Source organism: Plectropomus leopardus, chromosome 10 (assembly GCF_008729295.1).
Source record: "Plectropomus leopardus isolate mb chromosome 10, YSFRI_Pleo_2.0, whole genome shotgun sequence".
NCBI classification, from domain to species: domain Eukaryota; kingdom Metazoa; phylum Chordata; class Actinopteri; order Perciformes; family Serranidae; genus Plectropomus; species Plectropomus leopardus.
Window position 1 is genome coordinate 28,003,559 of NC_056472.1, and position 25,431 is coordinate 28,028,989.

A 25,431-nucleotide genomic window follows, 5' to 3' on the forward strand; every position below is an offset into this window, starting at 1 on the left:
ATTAGAATGTGTCTCCATATGTATCTCGCATCGGCTATTGTCTGACAACCATAAAGCCTCTGGGGTGAGGACCAATATTTCAGGCTGTTTCTGTGCTGTCAGCAGATATCTGGGTCAAGACTTCCTCTTCTGTGTGCCGGTCACTTCGGCTAATCTCTATAAACAGATAACTGCACATGAATGCAGATGAATTGAAAAATAAAGCAAACTCATCATCAGATAACAGCCAGTAGGTTCAGAGATTGCATTTAGGCCAGTGTATTCTGCCCGCCACACAGACTAGTGGATAGTGGATGTCAGAGTGATATCAGCAGTCCTTAATATTATATTAAATTACTGAAATCAAACCAATTAATTCTGTCAGACTGTTGCTATAGTTTTATAGCATTAAGTAAAAACTAAACGATAAATCATTTATAATGACACAAAAAGTAGCTGCAGGATGTAAATGAAGTCCTCTTCCTCTATCTGCCCTGTCTGCTCTATTTTCATTGTCTTGGAAAATGTCAGGGGAGAGTGTGTGTGTTAATTTGTGTGTCAGCAGGCACTCTTTGCAAGGCTAAAGATCTCCTAGCAACAAGGACCCTGGTTTCTATAAAAGGTGCAGGTGAGTTTATACCTGACAGATGGCAACGCACACACAGCGTCAAAAGGCCCTGCAGCCCCCACGCAGGTGTTTTTTTCTACTTTTTCTGGCTGATTAGACCACTCAGGTTGAAGGCGGAGCTATACTTGGAATCATGACGTCAACAAACTTCATGCACTAATAATAACTTAATTCGCTCCATTTGTTTTTGCCAACATGCGGCTGGTTACGTAGTGGCATTGGGTGTGGAAAGCTGCAGATAAGAGTGCAGGCTGCAAAATGAAGCAGCAGTTCTACTGAGTCTAGCAGCTGATACCAAACAGCAGCAGGTAGCTGAGATGCTGTGGAAACTTTCCACAGTCTTAAAGTGTATTTTATCTTCTCACTAATACATTAAACAATGTGCCCCCAAAAACACAGCCCCCTGAGCTGCTTTAATGCAGGGCTGTTGCATAAATGTGTAAAATAATCCTACCGGTAACTACAGGTTTGCTGACATGTCGACAACAACATTTGGCATCCCAGTTCAGATGTAAAGGTCACACAATGGCAGGGATGGGAATCAAGATCTGTTTCCAGTTGAGGATACAACTGTCTGATTGAAAAGAGTCATATGCCTCCCAGCTTATCAGTTTCTTTTATCTGTGTCTGCATGTTTCTTTTGGACAGGCAAGCATCATAAAACAATGACGGTGTGGTGAGCCATATTATAGAGACATTCACCCTTTAAGAAGCAGAGTTCAGAGTTTACAGAAGGGGGATTCTGGGAAAAGCAGTTTGGGGGAGTGTTGTTAGTGCGGTTTTAAGCTTTAACCAGCAGATGATCTGGAGCTTGTGTTGGCATGTGTTGTTGCTGTTTCGAACTGAGAGTAAATGTACTCGACTCGACTCAGTCTCTTCATCTCATCATTCCTGCACTCCCACAACGTCATGCATCCATGCTCCTGCAAACCTGCAACAAGGAGTCATGGCAGCAAGGAAGAAAAAGTCTATTTCTTCATTTCATGAAGAAAGATGGCACAGTGCTGCTTGTAATTTCTGTAAAATTATAATTTCAAGGAAGGGCGGAAACACCACTAATATGCTGAAACATTTTTTTCAACACAACACGAGCTTAAATTCAAGGAATGCTATGTGTTTGACACTATGCACAAGTGCCACTGCTTCCCAACCGAGCAGCATTTCAATTACTGAGGGCAGATTTCCTATTTAACAGGCAGGCTTAGATTTGATTAATGACTATGAAAAACTATGAAAACAAGTGCTGCACAAATATCCTTTCCTTCCTTAAAATTTAGATGATAACAGTGGAGCTTTTGTGACACGAGTCACAAGCATTAATAAAAGAATCAGACCTAGAAGGAGAATTGATAATAGCATTAGTATCAAGAAAATGTTATGAATTCCCATCCCTTTCCAAAGGTAGTAAATGTTCAAGTGCAGTGAGATATTGCATGCTTCACTCTCCATCAATAATCAGCTAAACGTAAAACATTGCTAATCGGTGGTTACTCCGATAGCCTGGTAAGACCATCCTGATAATGTGAGCTTAATGTTGTGCTTGAGATGCCATCTTATGAAAAGATTATATTTCCAAACTGTAATTGCTGAAGTTTATCCATCTGAATTTTAAGTGTTCCAAGAAGAGGAAACGAGTTTGAAAGCAGTATAAAGTTGCAGAGGACTTTCTAATGTGTCTTTTAATGTGAAAATATGCCTTAGTACAAAATGAAGAAGGATTAAATATCCACCATCAGCAGATGGGAATTTGCACTTTTATCAGGATTTACATTTGCTAAAGTTTAATTTTTAGTGTTATTAAACATTTTCGCAACCAAACACAATATGTTATTATCAATATGAAAACAAACTTTTATACAAACTAGCAGAAAATGTGAGATTTCATTTACAAAAGGTTTTGAACCAGCAGTGTGACTGCACCAATAGGCCAATCATCTCATTTTCAGCATCACCCTAATGTGGTGGCCTCATTTGTGTGTGTGTGTGTGTGTGTGTTTGATGGCGTGTCTTGTGCTCTACTTCTATCTGTCATATGACCATTTCTTCACACTGAAAACACGCACACACACATGCACGCAGCAGCTTGTGATGGTCATATGTTAGAACAGAGGAAGATAGCATTGAGCAGAACAAACGCGCTTCACCTCCTTCAACAGCAGAACTAATGGACCCTGCTGAGATCAGGAAACTTCAGTTGTAAGTTATGATCCGGTGAATGACAAGGTCAAGATTTTATTTTCCATACTCTAGCAATGGATGGATCGGTTTGAATGTAGACGGCGTGCACAGCAGCCTTCATTCATTAGCAGTTCAGAGTACGACAGTGACGGAGAGAAAAACAGGTTATTGAAAAATGTGCGATGACTTTAACTGGTGGAACATCAGTCCCACTTTTTAGTGCAGCATGAGGTCTGCACTGAAGATGTTTTCTAATCTACATTTTAAGGGGCCTTTATGTTCAAAGGTAAAAAAAAATAGTTGAAACAAAAAATTGAGTCACATCCATTGTGCAGCAAGCTTTCCTGTACTTCTGGCAACAAGGTTTTCAAAGGCATTACAACTCATCCCTTTCAAACAAGCATGACTAATAGAAAAAGTGTTTTTATAAAGCAGATGAAAATTTCATGCTTGAAACTTCAACACAATTAGACTAAAGATAAGTATGTTAAATCAAGATGAAAATAAACATTACCCTGTAAAATGGGCTATATAGAGGTCACCATTAATTAAAAAAAAAAACAACAGTTATTTTTACCGTCATATTACTTCTGTCTCACACACATGCCTCTGATTTTTTTTCCCACATGAGAGTGAAAATTGTAAACAAGCCAGAATGGCAGTGCATGCTAATGTGGAAATATTTTTGATAGTCAGCGACCACCAACCCTGTCTCCAAGGGATTACTTTCATATGCAACTCATTGCAATACTTAGATTCAGTGGCACATTTTGTTCCAGTGCAAGAAGTGCATGCTTTATTCTTATACCACAGTGTCTGACTTCAACACTGAAGAGCCAAAGTTCAAGCTCTGTCTTGGACTCTAAGTCAGATTTTACTTCTGAACATTCAAGGAAGCATGAGATCTTTACCATAACTTAGCCAAGTTACCCAAACATGACCATGAAACACATTTATCATGCTTTACTTGCAGAAAGTGAATATTGTGGGGAAAACCAATGGGAAAGGTGGACAGTAACCATCAACACTGTCAATGTGAACGTGAACATTTTGAGGACATAACTAAGAAAACATAATCTGAACAGATACAGATAATGCCAAAGAATTAAAGATAAACATATTTCTTACACGAACACTGTGACATTTTCATGCCTTTTTTATTTTAAGGGACAGTCAAAAATACAGATTTTTAATAAGGATAATCCAAAGACCCTGTTGTGAGCAATTTCATGTAGGGACTATTTTCTTTCTATCAAACTACCCCTGCCAACTGTATCACCAGGCAAAAAGAAGCGCTAATGTACTAGCTCAGCCCAGGGAACACCATTACTGTTTACATCCTGTGCTGCCACAAACACGAGCCTGTGCTCCATGAGTGGATGCAAACTGCCTTCTGCAGGGTGACAGTGTGCAGATGTAGTTCATTGTAAAGAAAACAGCTCACAGCAAGGTCTGTGGATTATCTTGAGTAAGAGAGACTTTTCTATCAAGTTTTTCAGATTTATTTTTTGGGGTTCTTTGACCACTACAAGCCGTGTGCCATCTATTTACATTATATTGTAGAGAAGGCAGACATCTCTACAGCTGATATCTCTAATACTCGGCAACTCACAGCAAAAACCAGATTGATAAATAATACACGAGGAAAAATATGTGTTTTTGATTTTGGATCAAGTGTCATATTAAATTCCTAAAACAGTTAATTTAGCTCAATAACATTTTTCATGACTGCAGCTAGAAATAATCCAGACTACTTGTCACAGCTGAAGATAAAAGAGCTTGCAGGCTCATTTCAACAGTATCTTAGGACTGTAAAGATCAAATAGGGTTTGCTTGTCAAATGTGAATTCACTGCTGATTCATAAGAAATGACACATTGAGCAAGTGTGAAAAGTTTTCTTTCTCCAAAGAAGTAAAATCTGACTTCCCTCCACATCTGAAATAAACATTGCAATAACTATGTTAGAAATGTCATGCTTTTCTCAAAAAGTGCACAATTTTCACAATATTGGGAGCTTTTCCACTGTACTATTCTAAGGTCACAGCTGGCTGGCTGACTACACTTTGTCCTGCACTGCACACTCGCTGTATATACAGTATATAAAGCCCACTGAGTGGTATATACGTTTATCTAGCACAAGAGATAACTCTGCAGTACATAAAGGTGTTTTCAGTTTTCGGGAAAAGAAAATGTTGTAAAAACAACAGTCAGCGGATGCTGGACTGAGTCGTATCTTCCTGGTGTGGAAACCACGGAAAAATGCCTCATGTCCCAAGTGTGAAGAGTGGGCAACTCTAAATACATCTCTATTCCAGGGAAACTCCTCCCTGTGTGAAGCTGTCCTCTGGTTAAGAATGAAGACAGTAAAACATCTCGATCTCTGTATTATGTTGCCTTCCATATGTTTAGAGAGAGAGTACGGACAGCTACAGTGTCAGTGCAGCCACGCTTTAAGGTACAAGCACGCTCATTATGCAACAGTGTTGCGCTCTGATCACATGTTAGGCTCTGATGCTGTAGTGCGGGTTAAAATGAGTTTCACAGTGAAAAGTATAAACAAGTGTTTGGTGTTTGTTCGCACAGGAGCAGAACCGCATCACAGAGACCAGTCCAACCAGCCCAGCGTCATATTGGTCCAAAATATAGTGGCGAGAGTAAAAAAATAAGGAGTGAAAAGTTCAGCTGTGGCACATTATGCCTGAGCCACCCTGTCTGAGCCACAGTCCTACTGCACGACTGAAAAATACTGAAGCAGTGTGGCCAATAAGAGTCCACTGCTGTATTACACAACTGAAGATACACTGGAAAAAGCTGCACAGACAATTTAGAAACCACTCAAACCGAACATTTAATTCAGCGGTAGTGACTCCTCCAAGTGCACAATCACAAGCATGCTGTGTATGTTTTCAAAAATGAGGTAGACTGATCTATTGTCACAACTGACAATAATGGCAAGTCAGAGTTAGGGCAAACATCAAAGTGTTGCCACTAAAGGTGTTTCATAAGGATCAGTTCTTGGCCTTGTCTTGTTTACAATTTTTACTATTATCACTGTCTCTTCTATGACTGTAATATTCATCTTAATGCAGCTGGCATTATTCTCTATTGTTTCGTTGACTATTTTAGTGCCCTTCAAGATGCAAAACAAGGTTTATGAGTCTTTCCAGAGCAATAGATACTGATTTCTACAGCGGTCATGACACTCACCAATGTGAGTGTCAGTCTTGAGACTGTGCTGAAGATAATTCCATGCGTTTGATGCACAAAAACTACTGGCAGATTTTCCAAGTTTATAATAAACGCTTGTGTACTGAAGCATACAACAGTTGGTAGAGAGAGTTTGGTCATGTGGTCTAGTCCAGCATAGATGTTATAAAAAGGTGGTGAATGTCCAAAAAGGGATTTATGAATGAAGAGAAATGTTTATGTGTTTGTGCTAGAGAGGAGAAACTAGTTCTGTGATACAGATGGACAATGCAAGTTGATGTCAAAACTGCGTTTGACTGTTTTTAAAGAATTTTCCCCTACTGATATGTTTAACTCTTAATTTTTTTCTGTATTTCAGTATCACTGAAAATGAAAGAAATGAAATGACTTTCAAGGATTGGATGAAGATTTAAATAAATTAATTAATTAAGTGAATTTCCTTCAGACTGCCCAGCCCTAATTTACCATGCAACTACAAAGCATCTTAGAGTGGAAAATGAGAACTTTTTTGCTTTTACTGATCCTTATTAAATAAATGTTGATTTCACAGTGTAATGACTATAGAAAAATGACACCATCCGCATTAGGATTGATTCCCTATAAGCTTCACTTTCATTATGCAATTCTGTCTGCCACTGGGTGCAATCTCACTGGAACATGAAGCCTTGATTTACAGCACAAAGGAAGTGAAAAAGGCAGTTAACCTGCCCAGTATGATTCTTCCAAAACATTTGATGAATTTTCAAAAAGAAGAATGAGTAGAATCTTACTGATAAATTCCCAAAATACTGTGTGCCCTTTTATTTAAACTGTCAAGGCTGCACACAACAGACAGATAATCTTGTATTGAGAGTCCACATTGTTGATACACCACCAACAAGTAAACTGTTTGTTATTGTCAGTGGGCAGTGGTGTGGATGGAGTGTGCTGCATTTAGTCAGCAAAATAACAGCATGACAGTGTTTACACTGTTTACCCACGGTGCCTGCTCTGTAATCTGAATCAAACTGGCTTCAACTCAGCAGTCTGGACGCTCACATTTTATTTATCCCGTCTCTCTGTGGCAGCTAATGGCCTGTTTCCTGTCTGTCTGTCTGCCTGGCACACACACACCCTGTTTAACCATTAACCTCCCCAATTACACACTTACTTACACACACACACACACACACACACACACACACACACGCACGCACGCACGCACGCACGCACGTACGCACACACGCGCACACACACTCACAGAGACACACACTCCCTCCTGCAGTCCAGCTTTAAAACACGTTAAGTGAAAGTCAACAGCACGTATGATCTGGATTAGCATCTGAATCAGTGGCCAAACCTCAACAACTAAACCTCAAAACACTTTTTTCCCCCCAGATTTTAAACTCAAAATCTCAGATCTCAAACTCTTAACAGCTGCAGGAGGACGGCTGCACACAGACTTCTTTCTTTTAAGTCAAAGATCACACAGAACTTGACTGCACACAATCTGTCTGTTCTCTCAGCAGCTCCATCATGCAGAAAATCGAGTCAAAACAGAAGACTGTGTGCAGAGTGTCTGTGTCGAAGAAGTGCGTCCAAATATCGTATTTCTACATGCATTAACAATATACAAATGAGTAATATAGTGTTGCCTATGGTAGTATACAAAAGTATTATGAGCAAGTAGCTTCTTCTCTGATGTAGCAGCAACATCACTTATGTTTCTTTACCAAAATTATTAACTTTCACCAAAATAATTAACTTTTGACACTTTTTGCTGAGTGTATCAACACATTTTGGGTCATTAACTTTAATTTAACTATAGTCTTTCTGGAGAAAGTTTCTGGAATGTTCTTCTATGACACCAGAATTCAGCATAGTACTTGAGTTAAACATGACAGTGCTACTTTCAGAGACAGTCTAATAGTAAACCAGCATATTTGTCATTACAGACAGCAATGAACAGCAAACAGCACTAACCAGTACAATTTGAGCTGCTAATGAAGCAGCTGGTGTTCAGTGTGTGTAGAACAGCAGTTTGTACTCACTCTGCTGCTCTCTTTGAACAGTTTAAAGCTCATCCACTTTGGCATGTTGATCTCTCCTCTTCTGTCTCCTTCTCTCTCTGTCTTTGACAACTCCCTCGTTTGTGTCTTTGCCACACACACAAACACGCCCTCACACTGTCCCTCTCTCTCTCTCTCTCTCTCTCTCTCTCTCCCTCTCTCTCTCTCTCTGAACAAACAACCATAGCTTTGTGTTAGACAGGGACGGCACTCGGCTTGGGGTGTGTGTGTGTGTGTGTGTGTGTGTGTGTGTGCGTGCATGTGTGTGTGTGTGTGTGTGTCAGTGTGACACGAAAGTCATATGACCAGCAGATGGCTACTGTACGTCTTCGGTCTGAACCCAACACTGAATGAATTTGATTCATGAGAACACACACATGTAAACAGTTGCGAGGCAGTGTAACAGTGCTGTAACTGTAAGATGAAACACTTTAAACAACGCAACAATACATAACATTGGTTACTAATCAGAAGGTATCAAATTCATAAATTTTGTTAACCCTTATATCCAGTGCTGTCTTACCACAAAACCAAACCACATAATAGGTACAAATAAATAAAATAAAGAAGTTACAGGCAGTTTGATACAGTTCAGTTTCCTGGGTCCACACCTCAAATCTGCACACTTCACAGAGCTGACTGATATGTCTGTCATCGTGACATGAGACGGTGCTTTCTCAATAAATATAAAAAAACAACCAATAAGTGCTGACGGAGTACTTGATTTGCCATTCAGCTCTACAGGGTTCCTACAGCTTAAGACTAGTTCAATTTCAGACTGTTTATTGCCACTTGGAATAAAATTAAAGACCAATTTTACAATAACCAAAATTTAAGAGAAAAAATGAAACCCACATCAATTACTTAGGGTAAGGAACAATTTTTTAAAATGTCTATTGTCAAATTAAACACAAATTTTTGGTCAAGTAGAAAAGATGGATGATTAACTTAAAATGTTGGGAAAAAAAATAAAACCTAAAGTGGGCCATAAAAGTAACCATCTTGAAAAAAACACTTTTTAATTTGCTGTGAGTGGTATGCTGATCTGTGTGATGGTTATGCTAGAGGCATTTTGTTATTACCAATTGTTTTGAGATTTTACAACACAACATCAGAAAAAAAACAATGAATAAAATCCTTTTTATCAGCATTTTTAAGACTTTGACAAGTTGATATAAGATATTTTAGTACCAATTAAGGCCTTATTTTTAGATGAATGAATTCAATGCCTTTTGAAACTTTTTAGGGATTTGCAGGGACCCTGGCTTTACTAAGGCCGTTGTCAAGCTGCTGTCGAGCATTGTCAAGCAGTGTACCTGGGACAAGTAAGGTGTATTAAAACAACAATGGTGAGCACTATAGACATGATAGACGCCATCAAGGCTGTTCTAAATCAACATGTCTTCTTAATATATCCTGACATGGTAGTTTGTTTTACTTTACTCCAGTCTTTAAAGCCCCAGAGTGGACTTAAAATTGACGTTAGATTCAGGGGAATACATCACAGTGAAAGCAGTGTCAGACTGAAGATGGAAATAAGAGTGTAACATTCGCGCAATACTGCCTGATATGGAGCAATCGATATGATACATTCTGGGACAAAACCAGTCAGAGCTGCCAACTTTAGTTAAAGATGTCAGTCAGGGAGATTTCCTGTTGATAGGGTCTGTATCCAGCTGCAGAACTACTTTGGCCACTTTCATCATGTGACAGCAATTCATGTATGTCACATGTATAGTATAATGGAAATTCAGTTTTCTTCAGACTTACACTATGTGATATTAAAAACATGTGAAGCCAGAGGGAAATGATTTGCTATAATTCTTAATGGTGTTTTGGGTGTTACTAATTGTTTTAGAGGGTCATTTTTTAAAAAAATATGCTGTCATGTACATATTGAGTGTCTTGCCATACAGAACGTTTTTCTTTTAGTTTACAAAAGTTTGAGGTATGTATCTTAGATTTGTGCTGCCAATCAAACACAACGAAAGTGGCATTTCATTTGTGATGCTAAAGATACTGAATAGTTAAATTCAAACAAGACTAAAGGCTGATTTATGGTAGGTCTTCGACACTTTTGATGAGTATCACTGAAGGATGTTAATCAATCATTTTATTATTGGGGCCGATATTTAGCATTTTACCAATTATGTATATCAGTGTTGTATTTTAATGACCGCCAACAAAATTAATTACAAGTACAAATAAAGTGTCAGCATGGGAGGAACTTTTACTTTGTAAAACCTCAGGGAGCTACTTTTATTTATTCATTTTTTAAAATTTAAATTTCCACTTTACTATGCTGAGTTGCTGGGAACTATCTGTATATCATGTTGAAAGTCTCAGTTTTGATTAAACATTTGCTGAAGACATTCAAACGAAGTCTTATTTTGGAGTTAGTTATATTCCAAATTCTAAGTATTGACAGAAAGATTTTCATTTTTATTGTAAATGCATACTGGTTCCAAATATTGGTTATCGGTCTAATAAAGGTAGAAGAAGAAGGAAAAGGTAGATTTGTCATCTTTTTCTTAAACAAAATTTAAGAAAGAAAATAAAATACTAACTACTAATAACTGGTATCCGTCCTGAAAAAACAATACAGCTAATTTTGACTGATTAATACAAATCACTTTAACAGTCAAAAATGTATATTAAATATAACAGGCGCAACAGGAGAAAATGATAAAACAGTGGATTCTTCTGCTGCCCATGCTGGAGTTACATGATGCGACCAGGGCAATGCAATGATGTTGCTCCTGGGAGACAACTACAGCACTCTTCAGTAAGCTAATGACCCACAGGCAGAGACACCCATATAAGAGACGACCCCTCCGTATGATACTACTCCACAATCTACGTGAATTCAACTTCTGCCAGATATGGCATGAGCTAACATATCAGCAGCAGCGAACATAAAAAAAACGAGCTGTAAAATTCTCCCAATATACTCATTCCAACAACAATACAACAACCAACCAACTAATATTTAACCTCATCAAGATGTGAGAAATATATTGTTTTTTTTAGTAATGTGTGTAAGCTGAGCGTATAGTTTCTGAGCAAAACTCATTCCTCTGGGTGACTCAGCCTGATAGACTCAAGCCAGGCATCATTTATTGCTTGAATTCATTTATGTCACAGGGACAAAAATGGAGTCAGTGGTTACTGAGCCCCTTTCCAAGCAATGATGCACATTTAGTCCTATAGGAGTAATGTGCTAGTAAGTTTTATTGGCCCTGGCTCACAGAAGAACACATTTTTTACTCCAACTGAAGGCAGAGGCTAAAAAAATGTTTGCTCTCTGACCTACAGGGCTGTGGTAGAGCCATGAGGGCCGCCAAGCTGTCAACCACTGGAACGACGCTTTAAATAACACGAAAACCACAGACTGAACCACAGCTGACTCACTGCACCAAGAAACGTCACAGAAAGACATACTCCAAACAACGTCACAGGACTGACATATATACTGTAACAAGATGTTACAGATTTGGCTGAAACCTCAGCGTGTCAGCAAAACACCACAGAGCTGACTTGTGAATCAGGTCATGTATACTGGCACAGAGCTGTCCTTCACTATACTGTACCTCACTGAACCTAGAGCAGGTTCGACATCAGCTCATGCTGCCCTCAGTCATTATGGTCCTACCCTCTGCTAATCTCTACCACCTACCACCAACTATCTTCTCTTAAAAGAAGACTAAAAACAAATTAATTGTAAGCTTTTAATTAGGCTGTTAGTGTGTGGTTAATGGGTATAATTTATAAAATCAGTCTTATTATCATTCCCTTTTTGATAATAACACCCTGTTGTGTTTTTATCTGCCCAGTTGCCAGAGGAAAGTATTGGCATTTAACGTTTCCATAAACCACAAATATGTTACATTCGTACATTTCAAGCATGTCAACATTTTTAAAGTGGTGAAGGGGACGATGGATAGTGTGTCAACTATGGGACACCTGCCAAGTTGCAGACTAAAACAAAAAAAAGGTTGCCTAACAAATCAATGCTGCTGTTTCCAGCTGGGATAGTGCCACCAAAGTGGTTGTTTATACTAAGACTTTGCTGTGTTTCATGCCGAGATAGTGACAAAAATAAAGGGTATTTGATAATGAGACACCACTGAGTTTCCTGCCGGGAAAGTGCTTTTTGCAGAGACATCGTTACATCTCCAACCAAGTTGGTTGGGTATTTTTTATTCAAAACAAAATCTTTTCCTAACAGTAATAAAGTTATTTTTGTGCCTTAATCTAATCACATGTTCACAACACTGTTGTTGAAATTTAAAAGTTTCAACATATTCACTAGATCATAAGGTATAAGGTATGTACATGTTATTGGTGGTTTGCAGCGAAATGCAATGCCAACATTTATACTGTGATTGGAATGGTTTGGAAATATGCAATATCTTCTTATAAGTTCTTGTAATGTATGATCTTTTCTTTTTTTAAAATACTTCTTACTTTGAAGTCGTATGACGCGCTGTATAAAAAAATTAACTTCAGTATTTGGATAGTGATACAACAAGTCTTAATACATATTTGACAAAAAAGGTAGCTTATCAGTGCCTTCTAAAATGACTAAATGACTTTTACAGAAATGATGTCTGATCGGCTATCTTTAAGGTTAATGTTTGGTTCATTTCAAGCCACTAAGGTCAAGAAAAGGTTGCGTTCATGGATAAGGGAAAACAGCCTTTGGTAGGAAAAAGGTCACAGAAGTTACAAACTACGTAACCATTCACCCTGACCTTCTGCTACGTAGAGAGGGCAGTCATTACTCACATAACCGCGAGATGTCATTTGACAGGAAAATGTAAAAACAAGTTCATTTAGTTATGTAAATCAACAAATTTGGTTTGTACTAAAACCATGATTATTACTTTAAATTCAGAACGTCAGATATGATTTGAGGGTCTTCTCCCCAATGTTCCTAAATGTGCTCCTGTACTGTCAAAAAATTGGAGGACTGTGTACATCAAGTGCTTTGATTCCTACAAGTAATGTTAACAATGCTGAAAAGCATCCCAACTCAGACACCCCAGATCACTAGGTCTGTTAAAACAGCCCAATGAATGCCACAGGATAAAAGGTAACTGTTCCATTGCTACTTCAGGAGAAGGATCAGTCTGTCAGATTGAGATGCTACATGCAGAGATGCTTTGAACTGATAACACTGTAGTACGTCTGCTCTAGTCTATGTGAGATATGAGCATAGAAAAAACAAGATAACAGGAGCCAAAGAGAGAAGAAAAAGCAGCAAACAGAAAAACTCTGTAAAAATGAGAAAAATAGGAAGAAACAAGGAGGCATTTGTCAACCAAAACTTCTCTAAAAACCACCAGAAACAGTAGCTTCCCACCCGTCTACACACTCACTCACTCACACACACACACACACACACACACACACACACACACATCCTCTAGGCCCAGACAGCCAGTGGAACATTTGACTATGCCAACGCTGGGCTGTTATTATGATATACGAGAGAGAGCGGTTGAGAGAGAGACAAAGCGAGAGAGAAAGAGAGAGAGAAAGAGAGAGATGTGTGAAAATTGAGAAAGTGAGGAAAAAGGGATGGACTGCAAAAGGAGCAACTAGCTGTGGGTGTGTGTGCACATCCAGGAAGGAGAAGGAAAAAAAGAGGAGCACGATAGACAGGAAAATAGGGCGAGGCAAGACGGAGAAAGGGACAAAAATGTTTATGCGAGGTGAGGAGCAAAAAAAAAAGCAACATATGGCTACATATTAAATCTGAACCTGTATTAATGGTTTTTGTATCTTCGAGCAAACACTGAAATTTAGGAAGAAATAACTTCCCTTTTAAAAAAACATTTTAAAAAAGTATTTTAATCTACCAAAAGAAAATGGCAATTATTGCAGTCACACTGTGCCTTTCAGCCCTCATATTCAAATGCATTTTTATGTTATTTAAAATTTTGCTGAGTCATTTCCTAACATTGTTGATTAGCCACTGTTCAAATATAGTGAATAAAAAACAATAAAGACAACCAACAACAATAACAACAACAAAAAATAAAATGGGACAAAAAAAACTCAGAGAAATGCATATTTAGGCTGATTTTGCTGTCATGAATATAAAATGTTAAATCCACAATGTATGTAGTTATTCCTTCATTTAAAACAATATTAATTGCAGACTAACAACAGTAGACCTCTCCAGGTTGATCTAAGGTCATGACGAACTTGGTGAATGGCATTTTGTTTTATCTTCATAGCAACGAATTTATGAGCAAGAGGGTCAAAGTTCAGGACGCAGTGTTATGAAGAAGTATGCCCCGATGGTATGCATACCACATGCAACAGTACATACGTTGTGAGGGCAGCTGCAGTACCTACTCAAGCAAAAGAAAAAGTATGCGATTCAGAGGGCACCCACGGTCTTTGACCCCATGGGAACTTCGGTGTATGACATTTTTGCGATATAACTGGAGCGGCAATGTCGGAGGGTTACAGCAGATGCCGCCAGAAATAAGGGGATGGTGTAAAACTCAAATGGATGGCATATGAGGGAATGCTTTACATAGAAAGTACTTGTTTATGGTCTTTTATTAAAGATCCTTTCAATTATTGCAGAATTCTTCAGGAATCTCACTCATATCTTTATTTTTTTGTATTAAATAACCCCAGGCTGACTGCGAACACGTCAGTGAAACGAATAAATCATCCCCATGATCTGTGATAGCGCGCCAGCTTTTGAGCCGAATGCAGAGCAGATTTTACTGCTAATGTGTCAAACGGCAATTATATGACGCAATGTGACACTGTGTCCCAGCCTTCGTTTAATAGCTTTGGCTATCACTACTGTTACTAATAGTGTTAACCTTGTCACGTATACTAGGACAACAATCTGGTTTCCAAGGTAATGGATTTTGCCCTGACAGTAAACCACACCCCCATCCGTTTGAGAGAGAACCAGAAAACAGGAAGTAAAATTGGAGTGGGGCTGTAATGAGCAGGTCAACACCTTGAAAGAGATCATTTTTTGTTAAGTGGTGGAGCATACTGACTATCTAGAGTAACAACAATAATTCTACTTTATGCCTTTTTCACCTTTTCTTCATTAATTTAGTCATTTCAGCAATGCTATTTTATTGTGTGTTTGTGTGTCGAGGGGAGTATAGTATAGTCTTTTTATAACAGTGAGAGATTGGCATTTCTATACCATAGGCTTTTTTTCCCAATAAATAGGTTTCTCCCAGAGGAGTGATGGTAGAAAGCACTGCATCCAGTTCGTCCTCACTCACACATGCAGTGAGTTATCCTCACACATCCCCAGCCGACTGTGACTCAATGAACATTTTACAACTGGAAAAACGGACACTGACTAGCAAACACTGCAGCAATGCTATTCTCCCTGGGGGAATAAAAAACATCCAAATGTCCACCTGTCATGTTGTCCGTCTCACAGGTATAACTTGTTTGAAACAGTAATCTGGTGACTGGTTAGATTTTTAAAAATCTACGACTTTTCATCTGCTGACAAAGGGTAAACCCGCTGTGTCTATCTCACAGGACTGGAGTAAAAGGCATTTAAAGGGAGATACTGAACCCGAAGTGTAACTTCAGAGTGGTTCAGCATTAAACAAACATGGCTGATCAGATAATTGACTAAATAAACATCTTGACTTGTTTTGACTCCAAAATACACAAAGAATTGGTATACTTAATGATAATAAATCCCCGAAGGGCCGGCAGAGCCATGGGAACACAACAGAAAGGGAGTGCCAACGCCTTCTACATTTGAGACATCAAGTACTGCCACGCTTCCACTAACCTCTTGGGGAAAAAATACAGTAATGTCTCGAACCAGAGTGTCTCCAGTGTCACCGCATTCACTCACTTCAAATTTGTGCTTAAACAAAAGATAATTAGATTTAGGGAAAGTAAATTAGCGCCCTACACAAAGGGGATGGAATGGGAGGACTGCAATTTATTTATCCCTGCACATCGCCTCTAAACACAGCCCTGTTTATTGTGCTTTTTAGAACTCACAGCACTGTCCTTAAGTTGCCAAATATTTATTTTTTGTTGTCCCATTAGAAAGTTGCTCTCAGACTCAATGTACAGCCTACTTTACAACAGCAATAAATATAAAAATTACAAACTGCATCCAAGAAATACATACACAGCACAACCCACAGTTAAAGCCACACTGCTTGGTCAGCAGCATATGAAATATAAAACGTATCAAAACAAAATACAGGGACTGTGATTTTTTTTTTTTTCTTTGATGTTTTCAGGAAAACAGAAGAGGAAAATCTAAAAATAGCTTGCTGGAGTGTTCAAAATCCTAGAAACAATAAACTAGACCAGAACAACAACACACCCACTCTCAAAAAAAACCTGGAAAAATTCATTTTTGTGTTTTCTTTGGACAGGAGGAGTTGGGAGGACCACCACCGACATGCAGTATAAAATCACATATGCAGACAGGACAGACCTGTGTGTGCATGTGTATGAATTATTTTTATGCATGCATGTACTGTACATACATATACAGTATATTATGTACTAATATACATAAAAAACTAGAGGGGAAAGTGACACTGACAGTGTGATATTGATAGAGACAAAAAACAGAAGGAGTAAAATAATTCAACTTCTACTACACACACAACCCACACTGCGAAAGCCAGTCCGATCGAGTGAGGTAGACTCTGTGTGTGTCTGTTAGTGCGCGCATGCATGCTTGTGTGCGTGCATGCCTGTGTGTGTGTGTCCGCGTGCATTGTGCTGACATTTAGAGGCAGGGTAATGTGTAGGCGTGGGGTTTCTTAGTGAAAAGGCCACACTGTGTAACACTACAGTGGGAGGCCATGACAGACATTTGTGTGGGTGGATGTGTGTGTGTATGTGTGTGTGCATAGCAATGAAAAGGGAGTTACTGTAGTAGTAGTAGTGGAGAACAACCAGTTCATATCAAAACATTTAATACAATTGTGGAGTCAGAACAACCCAAAAAACTGCTGCACCAAAGTCATTCAAAAAACTGTAAATTTGACATTTTGTTGCTTATTAGCAAATAAGCTAGACCTACAAAACTTGACTGTAGACCTTTAAACAAGGTATATATGTAATTCAGCATACATCCAATCACACAATTAAATGAAATTCTATTTTTTATTTATTTATTTTTGGTTTTACTTGTTGCTCCTTTGCCTCCTTCCAACAACATATACTGTATCACACACTATTAAAGCAGTGCCAAGTACCTGTTTGACACAGAAAGAGCCATAACAGACAAAGGCTGGGAAACCCTGCTTCTAATTAAACAACTGAAAGTTCTAGTTTTTTAAGATTTAAGTTAATAATCAACTTGAAGTTAGAGGCCATATGCATAACTCTAATATATAATAAAAATATAATGGGACAAGACTCTTTTGTTCCCCCTTATTATGTGTGCACTTCAAAATAAAATAATTGTCAAAATAAAAGTTCAAAGATAGGCTTACTTGGATGTGAGAGGCCGGTTGGTAGGAGACATCGGCACAGATGCCTGCACACATCCTGAAGAGGTTTTTCATGTCTAACTGTTCCTCTGCTCATATGGTAACATTGCCGAATGCTACCTATACACACACATCAACTACACACATACCTTCACACACAAAAAACCTACATCTAAAGTTATGATAAGCTCACAAACACACAATTATGGTGCTCCATGTATCTCACAGAGTTAAGAGAACACATATGTGCACAAACAAGTCTTTTTGTCACTGGCACATGCACAGCCCCTGCTCTTGTCCTTTGTAGCTGCATGGGAGACCCTGTAGCACTGAGACAGCTGTCGGTCCTCAGCTCATCAAAGACCACAGAGTGAGTCTCAATCAGCTGCCTCCAACTCCTTTACCTTCTTTCACACGTTAAACTCAACAGCAGCTCTGTGTGTGTTTCCTACCTTGTCGCTGTCTACAGTGTTCTGGGACGTCCTGGAGGCGATGGAGATGGTATCTGGTTGGCTGCTGCCGTCTCCCTGACTGTCTCCATCTTCACCTCCCTCCCTGAACACAAACACACAATCAGAATATCTTTGTTTAAAATCACTGGCAAACGTAAACATTTCCAGTGCGAGAATGTCATAGCATTGATGTTGTCATCTCATATAATACAGCTCCAATTCCAAAAAAGTTGGGGCGCTGTGTAAAGTGAAATAAAAACAGAATGCAATATTTGCAAATCCTTTTTGATTTATATTCAACTGAGTACAGTGCAAAGACAACATATCTTATATTAAAACTGCTAAACTTTATTGTTTCCTGTAATTATACACTCTACTTATACTGCACTATATTCACATTTTACACAGTGTCCCAACTTTTTTGGAATTGGGGTTGTGGATGCAACATTTTTAACCACTTGTGCTCATGTTATTTAAAATAATTAAAGTAAAAAAAATTCTAATCTTTGTGTATATTGTACTTTTCAAGAACAAACAGGTTTCAATCTGTTGTGATGACTTTTTTTTTCCACGGTCATACGATTTCTGCCCGCAGCGCCACTGTTTACAATGATGATGTTTTTAGTTGTGTCAACAGCAGAGGTGAGAAAAAGTCAAGTCCAAAATCTCCTTGTTGCATTAGCTTTAAAGGAATGATTGCTCAAATCACTTGTGTACCACTGGTTGTTCATTTCAGTAAAATTGACAAAGGATTCACTGAAATCAGAGAGGTTTTGCACATCTTTGGGGCAGATGCAAAAAGCAGAGATGTGTTTGGGACGAGACACCAAAACTGGGACTGAATTTAAAAACACTACTGTTAACACTAATCTCTTGGATCAATACACAAACTATTAATTCAAAAATAAATTTTGTTTTAACAAGTGTAAATTGTGTTTGTTTGTGTCTTTGTTCACCTCTTAGCGTTATTCCTGGGTTTGCTCAGTGCTGGTGTTTTTGGCAGGTGAAGAGGCTCCTTGAGCGCCCCCTTCAGGTGAGTCATCCTCTCCTGAATCACCTCCCTGATGTTTTTAATCCACTCCTGTTTAGCTTCCATATTGGACGCCTAGAGGGGAAACAACACAATGACTATCATTACTAACACCTCCTAATGGCACCAAACCAGTATGTAAACATCTAATGACAGGACAGAACACATTTTCCATTCAAACAAAATGCTTTACTTGCCTTTAGCACCGTTTTATTATCAGAGGAGGGAGTTCTTCCTGCCCACAGAGCAAATTTACACGGGTCGCCCTCAATGTGCTCGGTCACCCCCAACTCTGATGTCTGCAGGACAGCAAGGAAGAGAGAACGTGTAATTATCAACCTCTGAAATGTGGTGATATGCACCTGCTGCACACATGTGACCAAACAGTTAAAACCATGCATGGAAGCACAAACATACACATGCACACACTCACCAGTAGTTTGTTCTTGTACTGGTACTTGGTTCTACCAGCTGAGTCTTTGATCTCCTTGCTGAAGACCAGGGAGAACTCGAACAGGAAGAGGTGTCGGTCCCTCCCCTTCCTGATCAGCGAGCGTGGATCCCAAACCTGGAAACTGTCCTGCAGGATCAGCTCGCCCTGCACCTCCAGGTTCTCCTCAAAGCCTGAGGACGAGGATCGAAGACTTATTATCAACCAAGCTGTTCAAAGTCTGAACGTACAGACAGTCTTGAGGTGGAATGTGAAATAAACTTATTTTTAATTAAAAAAATTATGGTATTTCTTGGATAATGGTCTAGGGTAAAGCAATTAATGGATTTAAAGATTTTAAATGATTCAATCTAAAAAACAGTCCTGGCAAACAAAAATGCATCAAACTGGAAAATGTTTAGAAATTACTTTCCAGACAGATAATATAAATGCTAATAAGAACATGAGTGATGTCAACAACAGTATCTTACCCTCCAACATGGCGAGATGCATGGCATCATTGGCTCTCTTAGGAACACTGAGCATCACCTCCAAACCATCTTTAATTTCTCCTTTACCCTCCTCACAACAGGACAGTAACTCCTGCGGATGGAGAGGATATTAGAAAATGTGGGTGTCTACGTAACAGTTTTCAAAAGTCAGTGTTTCTGCCCATCCAGACTTCAATGCAATCCAGGAATTTTCAAACTAATATGGGGTCAGCAGCATTTTAGTTAGTGATTTTAAGTAGTGTGGATGCTAGGTGGAAACATAGCAAAAGTCATGCTTTTTAAAACAAAAACATATTAGCCTTAGGTCTGAGGCCTTGAGACTTTTTTTCTGACACTTAATCCACATTTTGGTCATGGTACTGACTGGCATGGTTATGCACTATTTCTACTGTCATTTTGATTTCTGTTTTAGTTTGTATGTGTTACAAAGAAAAACAAATCATATATAAAGTATACATTAAAATTCTGTGATGACAGGGCATAACCTTGCAGGAAAATGTAACTTAATAAGTAACACCATGTGTTGGATCTCCACATTTAGACTGTGTATTCCACGAGCCTTGGCTGCTTCCTGACTCTCAGTTTTGATATGGTAATTTACCCCATATTTTCAGTTTTTCTGTATACCAACTTTTGTGTAAGAATTAAAAGTGAAGTGTTTGCATGCATGTTGGTGTATCTACCTTAAGCAGTAGTTGGTACTTAGTGATCCTCTGGACTGGTTTGATGAGGTAGGAGGAGATGGAGTTAGCCAGTCCACGTCTCTGCTGAATGTCCTGTTTAAACACAAAAATACAAAATTACAACAAATACCCAAATAACATTAAAAAAGTCAATCCTCAAAGTAAACTTCCACCTGATACTCACCATAATCTAAAATTTTCAATAACCAAACTACGCCATCTGCTGACAGATCATGTGAACAACTCAATCATCACCATATCCAGCTGCAGAGGGGAAATTAAAAACATGCAGCTGCACACAGCCAGTTTTCCCTTCAAAATCTAAGTAATGTACTTGATAGAGTACCTCAGGGAGTGCTTCATTTAAAGGATAGATTAGAGTCCTGTTTATCTTGTTCAAGCTCCACAGTAAGCATCCATCACAACACATTCCCTGATTCAAGCCTTTGGTGGTTAACAGCTGGGTTTTGTACTGAAGCAACACTTTGATCATAATAAACTGCTCTTTTGGCAGCTGTTTATTTCCCCAAAACCTGTCCAAGAGGAAGCATTATGTTGATATGAGAATTATTGTTTAGACACACAGAACATAAGACATTCTTCTTTTATAATAAGCAGGGTTTTTTTTCTAATGATAAGATTAAAGTTAATAAAGGTTTTTTTTTTTTTTTTTTTTTTTGAGGACACAACTGTTTTTTTTGTATTACAAGTAATACACTTGATATGACTGAAACTGTTTTAAACCAGCATTACATGGATACTCCTTTTTTTTCTTTGAAGCTTTTTTATTTATTTTAGTTTCATGTATGTGATGACATTGACATGTGAATGAATCTCTGGCAGAATAATGCTGCGTTTACTTACGTCAAAGAAGGTGCCAGCGTGCTCCAGTATGAGCTGACTGGAGTCTGGTTTGTTCTTACAGTAATCTACATAAATGTGGAACTTATCAGCCTGGAAGACAGGAGAAGATGGGAGAGGGTCATTTCATGATGCTCTTTTCAAGCTCACACCCTTATCAACAGAGGACTGACGTCACTGTCATTTTGTTCTGACACCATCTGCTGTGAAGCGCTGACTCAGACTCACCCAGGTGACGAAGCAGTGACCAACATCCTCTGGTAGCTGCTCATAGTTCACCAGTTCCTTCAGGAAAATACTGAAAACACACACAGGCACACACAGCAAAGGATCACAATGTGTGCTTGATATTCTCCTATATGGATCAGCCATTTTTTATCTTTAATAAAACAGAAAACCTGATAAATTACAATCAATGTTTTTAGGATGTCTGATTATAACATGAAAATGAACATCCTGAAACCCCTAAAAAGTTCATTCTGATATCCTGTAGGTGAAGCGCTCCTTTAAGATCTAAAAGGAATCGATGAGTATAAGAAAAAGTTTCCGGAATTAACCGAGGTACCACAGGAATATCAGAAACAAAGGGAATCCCAAAAAGAGTACATGAACTGTCTATAAAGGCAAATCTCAAAGACACATCTCCACTACAGCTACTGAAACGGGGTGTGTATGAACCCAGATGCAGTACGCCAAAACTCAAGTTGAGTTGGTAATAACTTTTATTTATACCAACATAAATGAAAATCAGCTCACAGATATTCAGTTCGTTCTTCAGGTGTTTAACCCAATGTGCAATATTCTTCCAACTCTTGAATGTAGGCTATATTTAACATGTGACACATACTGTATATATTGTTTATATTCTTATATTGTTAGTCTTACTAATGTATATCTATGTTGTTCATGGTAGCATTGCGCACATATTTTTATTTTTACACTTACATACTGGTTTTATATATTGCATTGTAGCATAAGGCACAGTTTTATATTTACGCACTTTACACACTCAGCACATTATCAGTATTTCTTTACATTGATATTTTTCCAAACTTACATACTCAGCATATTATGCATATATTTGTTTTTTAAAATTATTTAAATATTTAGATACTAGTGCTAATATTACTGTATTTCTATTTTATATTTTCATTTTACATTTCTATTTCTGTATATTTGTGCTGATACATATTTAATTTCATTTCTTCTTAAGCCACATTTAAGAAAACAGACAAATAAATCTTCCTTGTACCTTCTACTTGTGATAATTCTCTACACTGGCATCAGAGCGACTGTGATGAGCCACAGATTCCCCCCAGGGATCAGTAAAGTGTTTCTGATTCTGATTTCTTTTTTTTTTAAGTGGCCAGAGTTTTCACAGCAAATCTCTAACAGTTAAAGCTGGGGTAAGGAATTTAATTTTGTAGCAAAAATCCCATAAACTTTGAGCGCATATTTATTTCAGTAGTCTGAGAGAAAATGAGACCTGACTGCACCTCTAAGAAAAAAAAAATCTAGCCCTTGATGGGAGATTTTGACCAATCATAGGTCATTTTAAAAAAAGGATTCCCTGTTGGCTGTTCTATAAAAAAAAAAAAAAAAAAAAAAAGCCTGATTCGCTAGCAGAGAGTTCTGCAGGGAAAGCTGCAATTTCAGCAATGGCTGTATTGTCAAGTTCTGCTGTTGTTTCTTTTTTTGCCTTTTCCAGACTTCTTCCTTCCCCTGAGCATTCCCACTACTCACTACTGGGCTCAGTTTTTAACAAAACTCTGTGTCTCTCACTTGTTGTGGAAGTCGCAGATATCCTGCATGTTGCCGAAGATGATATGCTCCTTGTTGGCGATGCCAGGTGGAATCCTCCACACCGTTGGTCATCTCCCACAGGTAGGTCTGACAGATAGACAGACAGGTGATGCACACAGCAAAATATGTGTTGTGTCAAAACAAAATCGGACAAGCAGAACAGTTTTTCATACCTCAAGACACTCATGGAGGTCTCTGACGTAGGTCTTCTCTGTCTGCAGCAGCTCTGCCATGAACTCCCCCTCTCTAACCCCCCATCCCCTCATCTTTACATACTAGTACTCTACCCCGACGGACACTTATGAGCTAGCATAGTCACTTCTACATTCTCATTCATCTTATAAAGTGGATCTCTTCTCTACATTTATCTCCTCACTTAGTAGACTGCTGATCAGATTCTCTCTATCTTAGGCGGCCACATAAACTATTTGATGCTCACAGATCCGCCACAAACATACACATAACATTTCAACACATCTCCTCTCTCTCGAGAGCAAGCGCGTAAAAACTTCACAAATACACTCTCCTACCTCTGCTAGCAACTAGAAGCGTCACACGGTGTTTACTACGCACTGATCTCAATAGTATATAACACAACGCTTACACACGCCACCTTAATGAATCGTACATCATGATACACACAACTGACATCTATTTACCCCTGCTTATACTCTGCTACTATCATTTGAAGACACCACAACAAACATGAGCGAGAGATACACTACAATCATTCATAGCACGACCCTTATCATCGCCGTGATTCCTTTCACTTCTCCATCTATATCACACATCCTTCCCTCTCTTATGTACTCTAGACAACCATTGCGACAAAACATCTCCTTCTTTTCATCATTCGACACCTCATGAGTCTGAGGGTCCACAAAACACATTGTATGAGACTCTCGGGAGAGGTAGGATAGAGACTCTGCGTAGCCTCTCGGGCTAGAGGACATATTAAGATGTAATTCGAGAAGTCTGTCAAAGCATAACATGTAACTGATCAACACCGACTCTAAATAAGACAAGATGCACCTCCATACTACAAGAGTCTACTCTTTGGCTACCATTGAGAAAATAAACACTGTGTATTCATGACCCCAACAAGATACATAATATAAAAGGCGGTGCCAACCATAGCGCTCGGGGCGTACTAGACACTATAACTGTCATGGAATGGGTGTGTGCGTATTGTGTTCTATTTTGAGATGGTATCGTGGTTAACTCGTACAGATACATACTATGAGCATAAGTCACACACTAGTGATGGTATCGACATACATTCTACTGATACGAATTTACTCACACCAACAGGAGCTAGTGATATGTAGAGAAAACAAATGGATTAAATTGAAGTTTGAGAGGAGTGAGTAGTTCTGTGATATATACATATATCGAATAGGAGGTGTGTTGCATCTCACGTGTGAGTAAGTAGACACATACTGGTCAGTACACAAGAGATAGCTGTTATAGTATGTCGTAGAGTGACACTAGCTGATTGGACTCGACATCATTGCTCGTGGGAGATGGAGGAGAGGTAGTTAAACACGACTGTTATAGGTGATATACAGATGCAATTCTCAGAGGTCAGAGACAGAGGCAGTGTGGAGGTGTGTGGGGTCAATAGGATGATTTTTGTGCACTCTCATAGCATACTTTGCCCTGAATACTCTCTTGTTATCATTGGTGTTGTCATATGTGTGCATCTGTGTGTACATATGAACACCAGTCAATGGATTTTTATGATCTGTGTTAGTAGTGATGTTTTTTGTATAGATTCTATATCTCTCTCTCTCTCCTTGAGACGTAGGTTAGAGACAGTTGTTGACACAAACTGGTACACTATAGTGGTAGTTATGCTTTGCACAGCACTATCTACAACGTTGTAAGATAGACACTGACAAGACTTTGGGTAGTCACAGTCATGAGTGCGAGGCATGGTTCATTTCATACTCTTAGTCAATGTTTTTGAGATTGTAAGCCTGGTGGTACTCGGAGGAGGAGATAGATTAATTTCTCAATTTTGGTGAGTCTTCTATTATAGAAGGATACTGATTCTGGTGATCGAGGGCGATATATATAGGGAACTTTGCTTCTGTATATAGCACAGTTCTGCACTTCGTCTATGTTCTCTACTGTCTAA

General features: G+C 38.7%; 1 protein-coding gene across 1 annotated transcript in view; it reads right to left on the reverse strand.

Annotated features, from left to right (window-relative positions):
- The window catches only part of LOC121948995 (kalirin-like), a 70,792-nt gene extending 47,460 nt beyond the window's left edge, over window positions 1–23,332 (reverse strand). The window contains exons 1-9 of the mRNA XM_042494579.1: window positions 23,271–23,332; window positions 21,717–21,786; window positions 21,492–21,581; window positions 20,628–20,720; window positions 19,924–20,035; window positions 19,436–19,626; window positions 19,200–19,301; window positions 18,929–19,077; window positions 17,973–18,075 (exon numbers count right to left, since the gene is read on the reverse strand). Coding sequence (XP_042350513.1) covers window positions 17,973–18,075; window positions 18,929–19,077; window positions 19,200–19,301; window positions 19,436–19,626; window positions 19,924–20,035; window positions 20,628–20,720; window positions 21,492–21,581; window positions 21,717–21,786; window positions 23,271–23,299 — 939 coding nt within the window. The 5' untranslated portion in view covers window positions 23,300–23,332. The remainder of the gene's footprint in view (window positions 1–17,972; window positions 18,076–18,928; window positions 19,078–19,199; window positions 19,302–19,435; window positions 19,627–19,923; window positions 20,036–20,627; window positions 20,721–21,491; window positions 21,582–21,716; window positions 21,787–23,270) is intronic.
- Window positions 23,333–25,431: the final 2,099 nt, after the last annotated feature.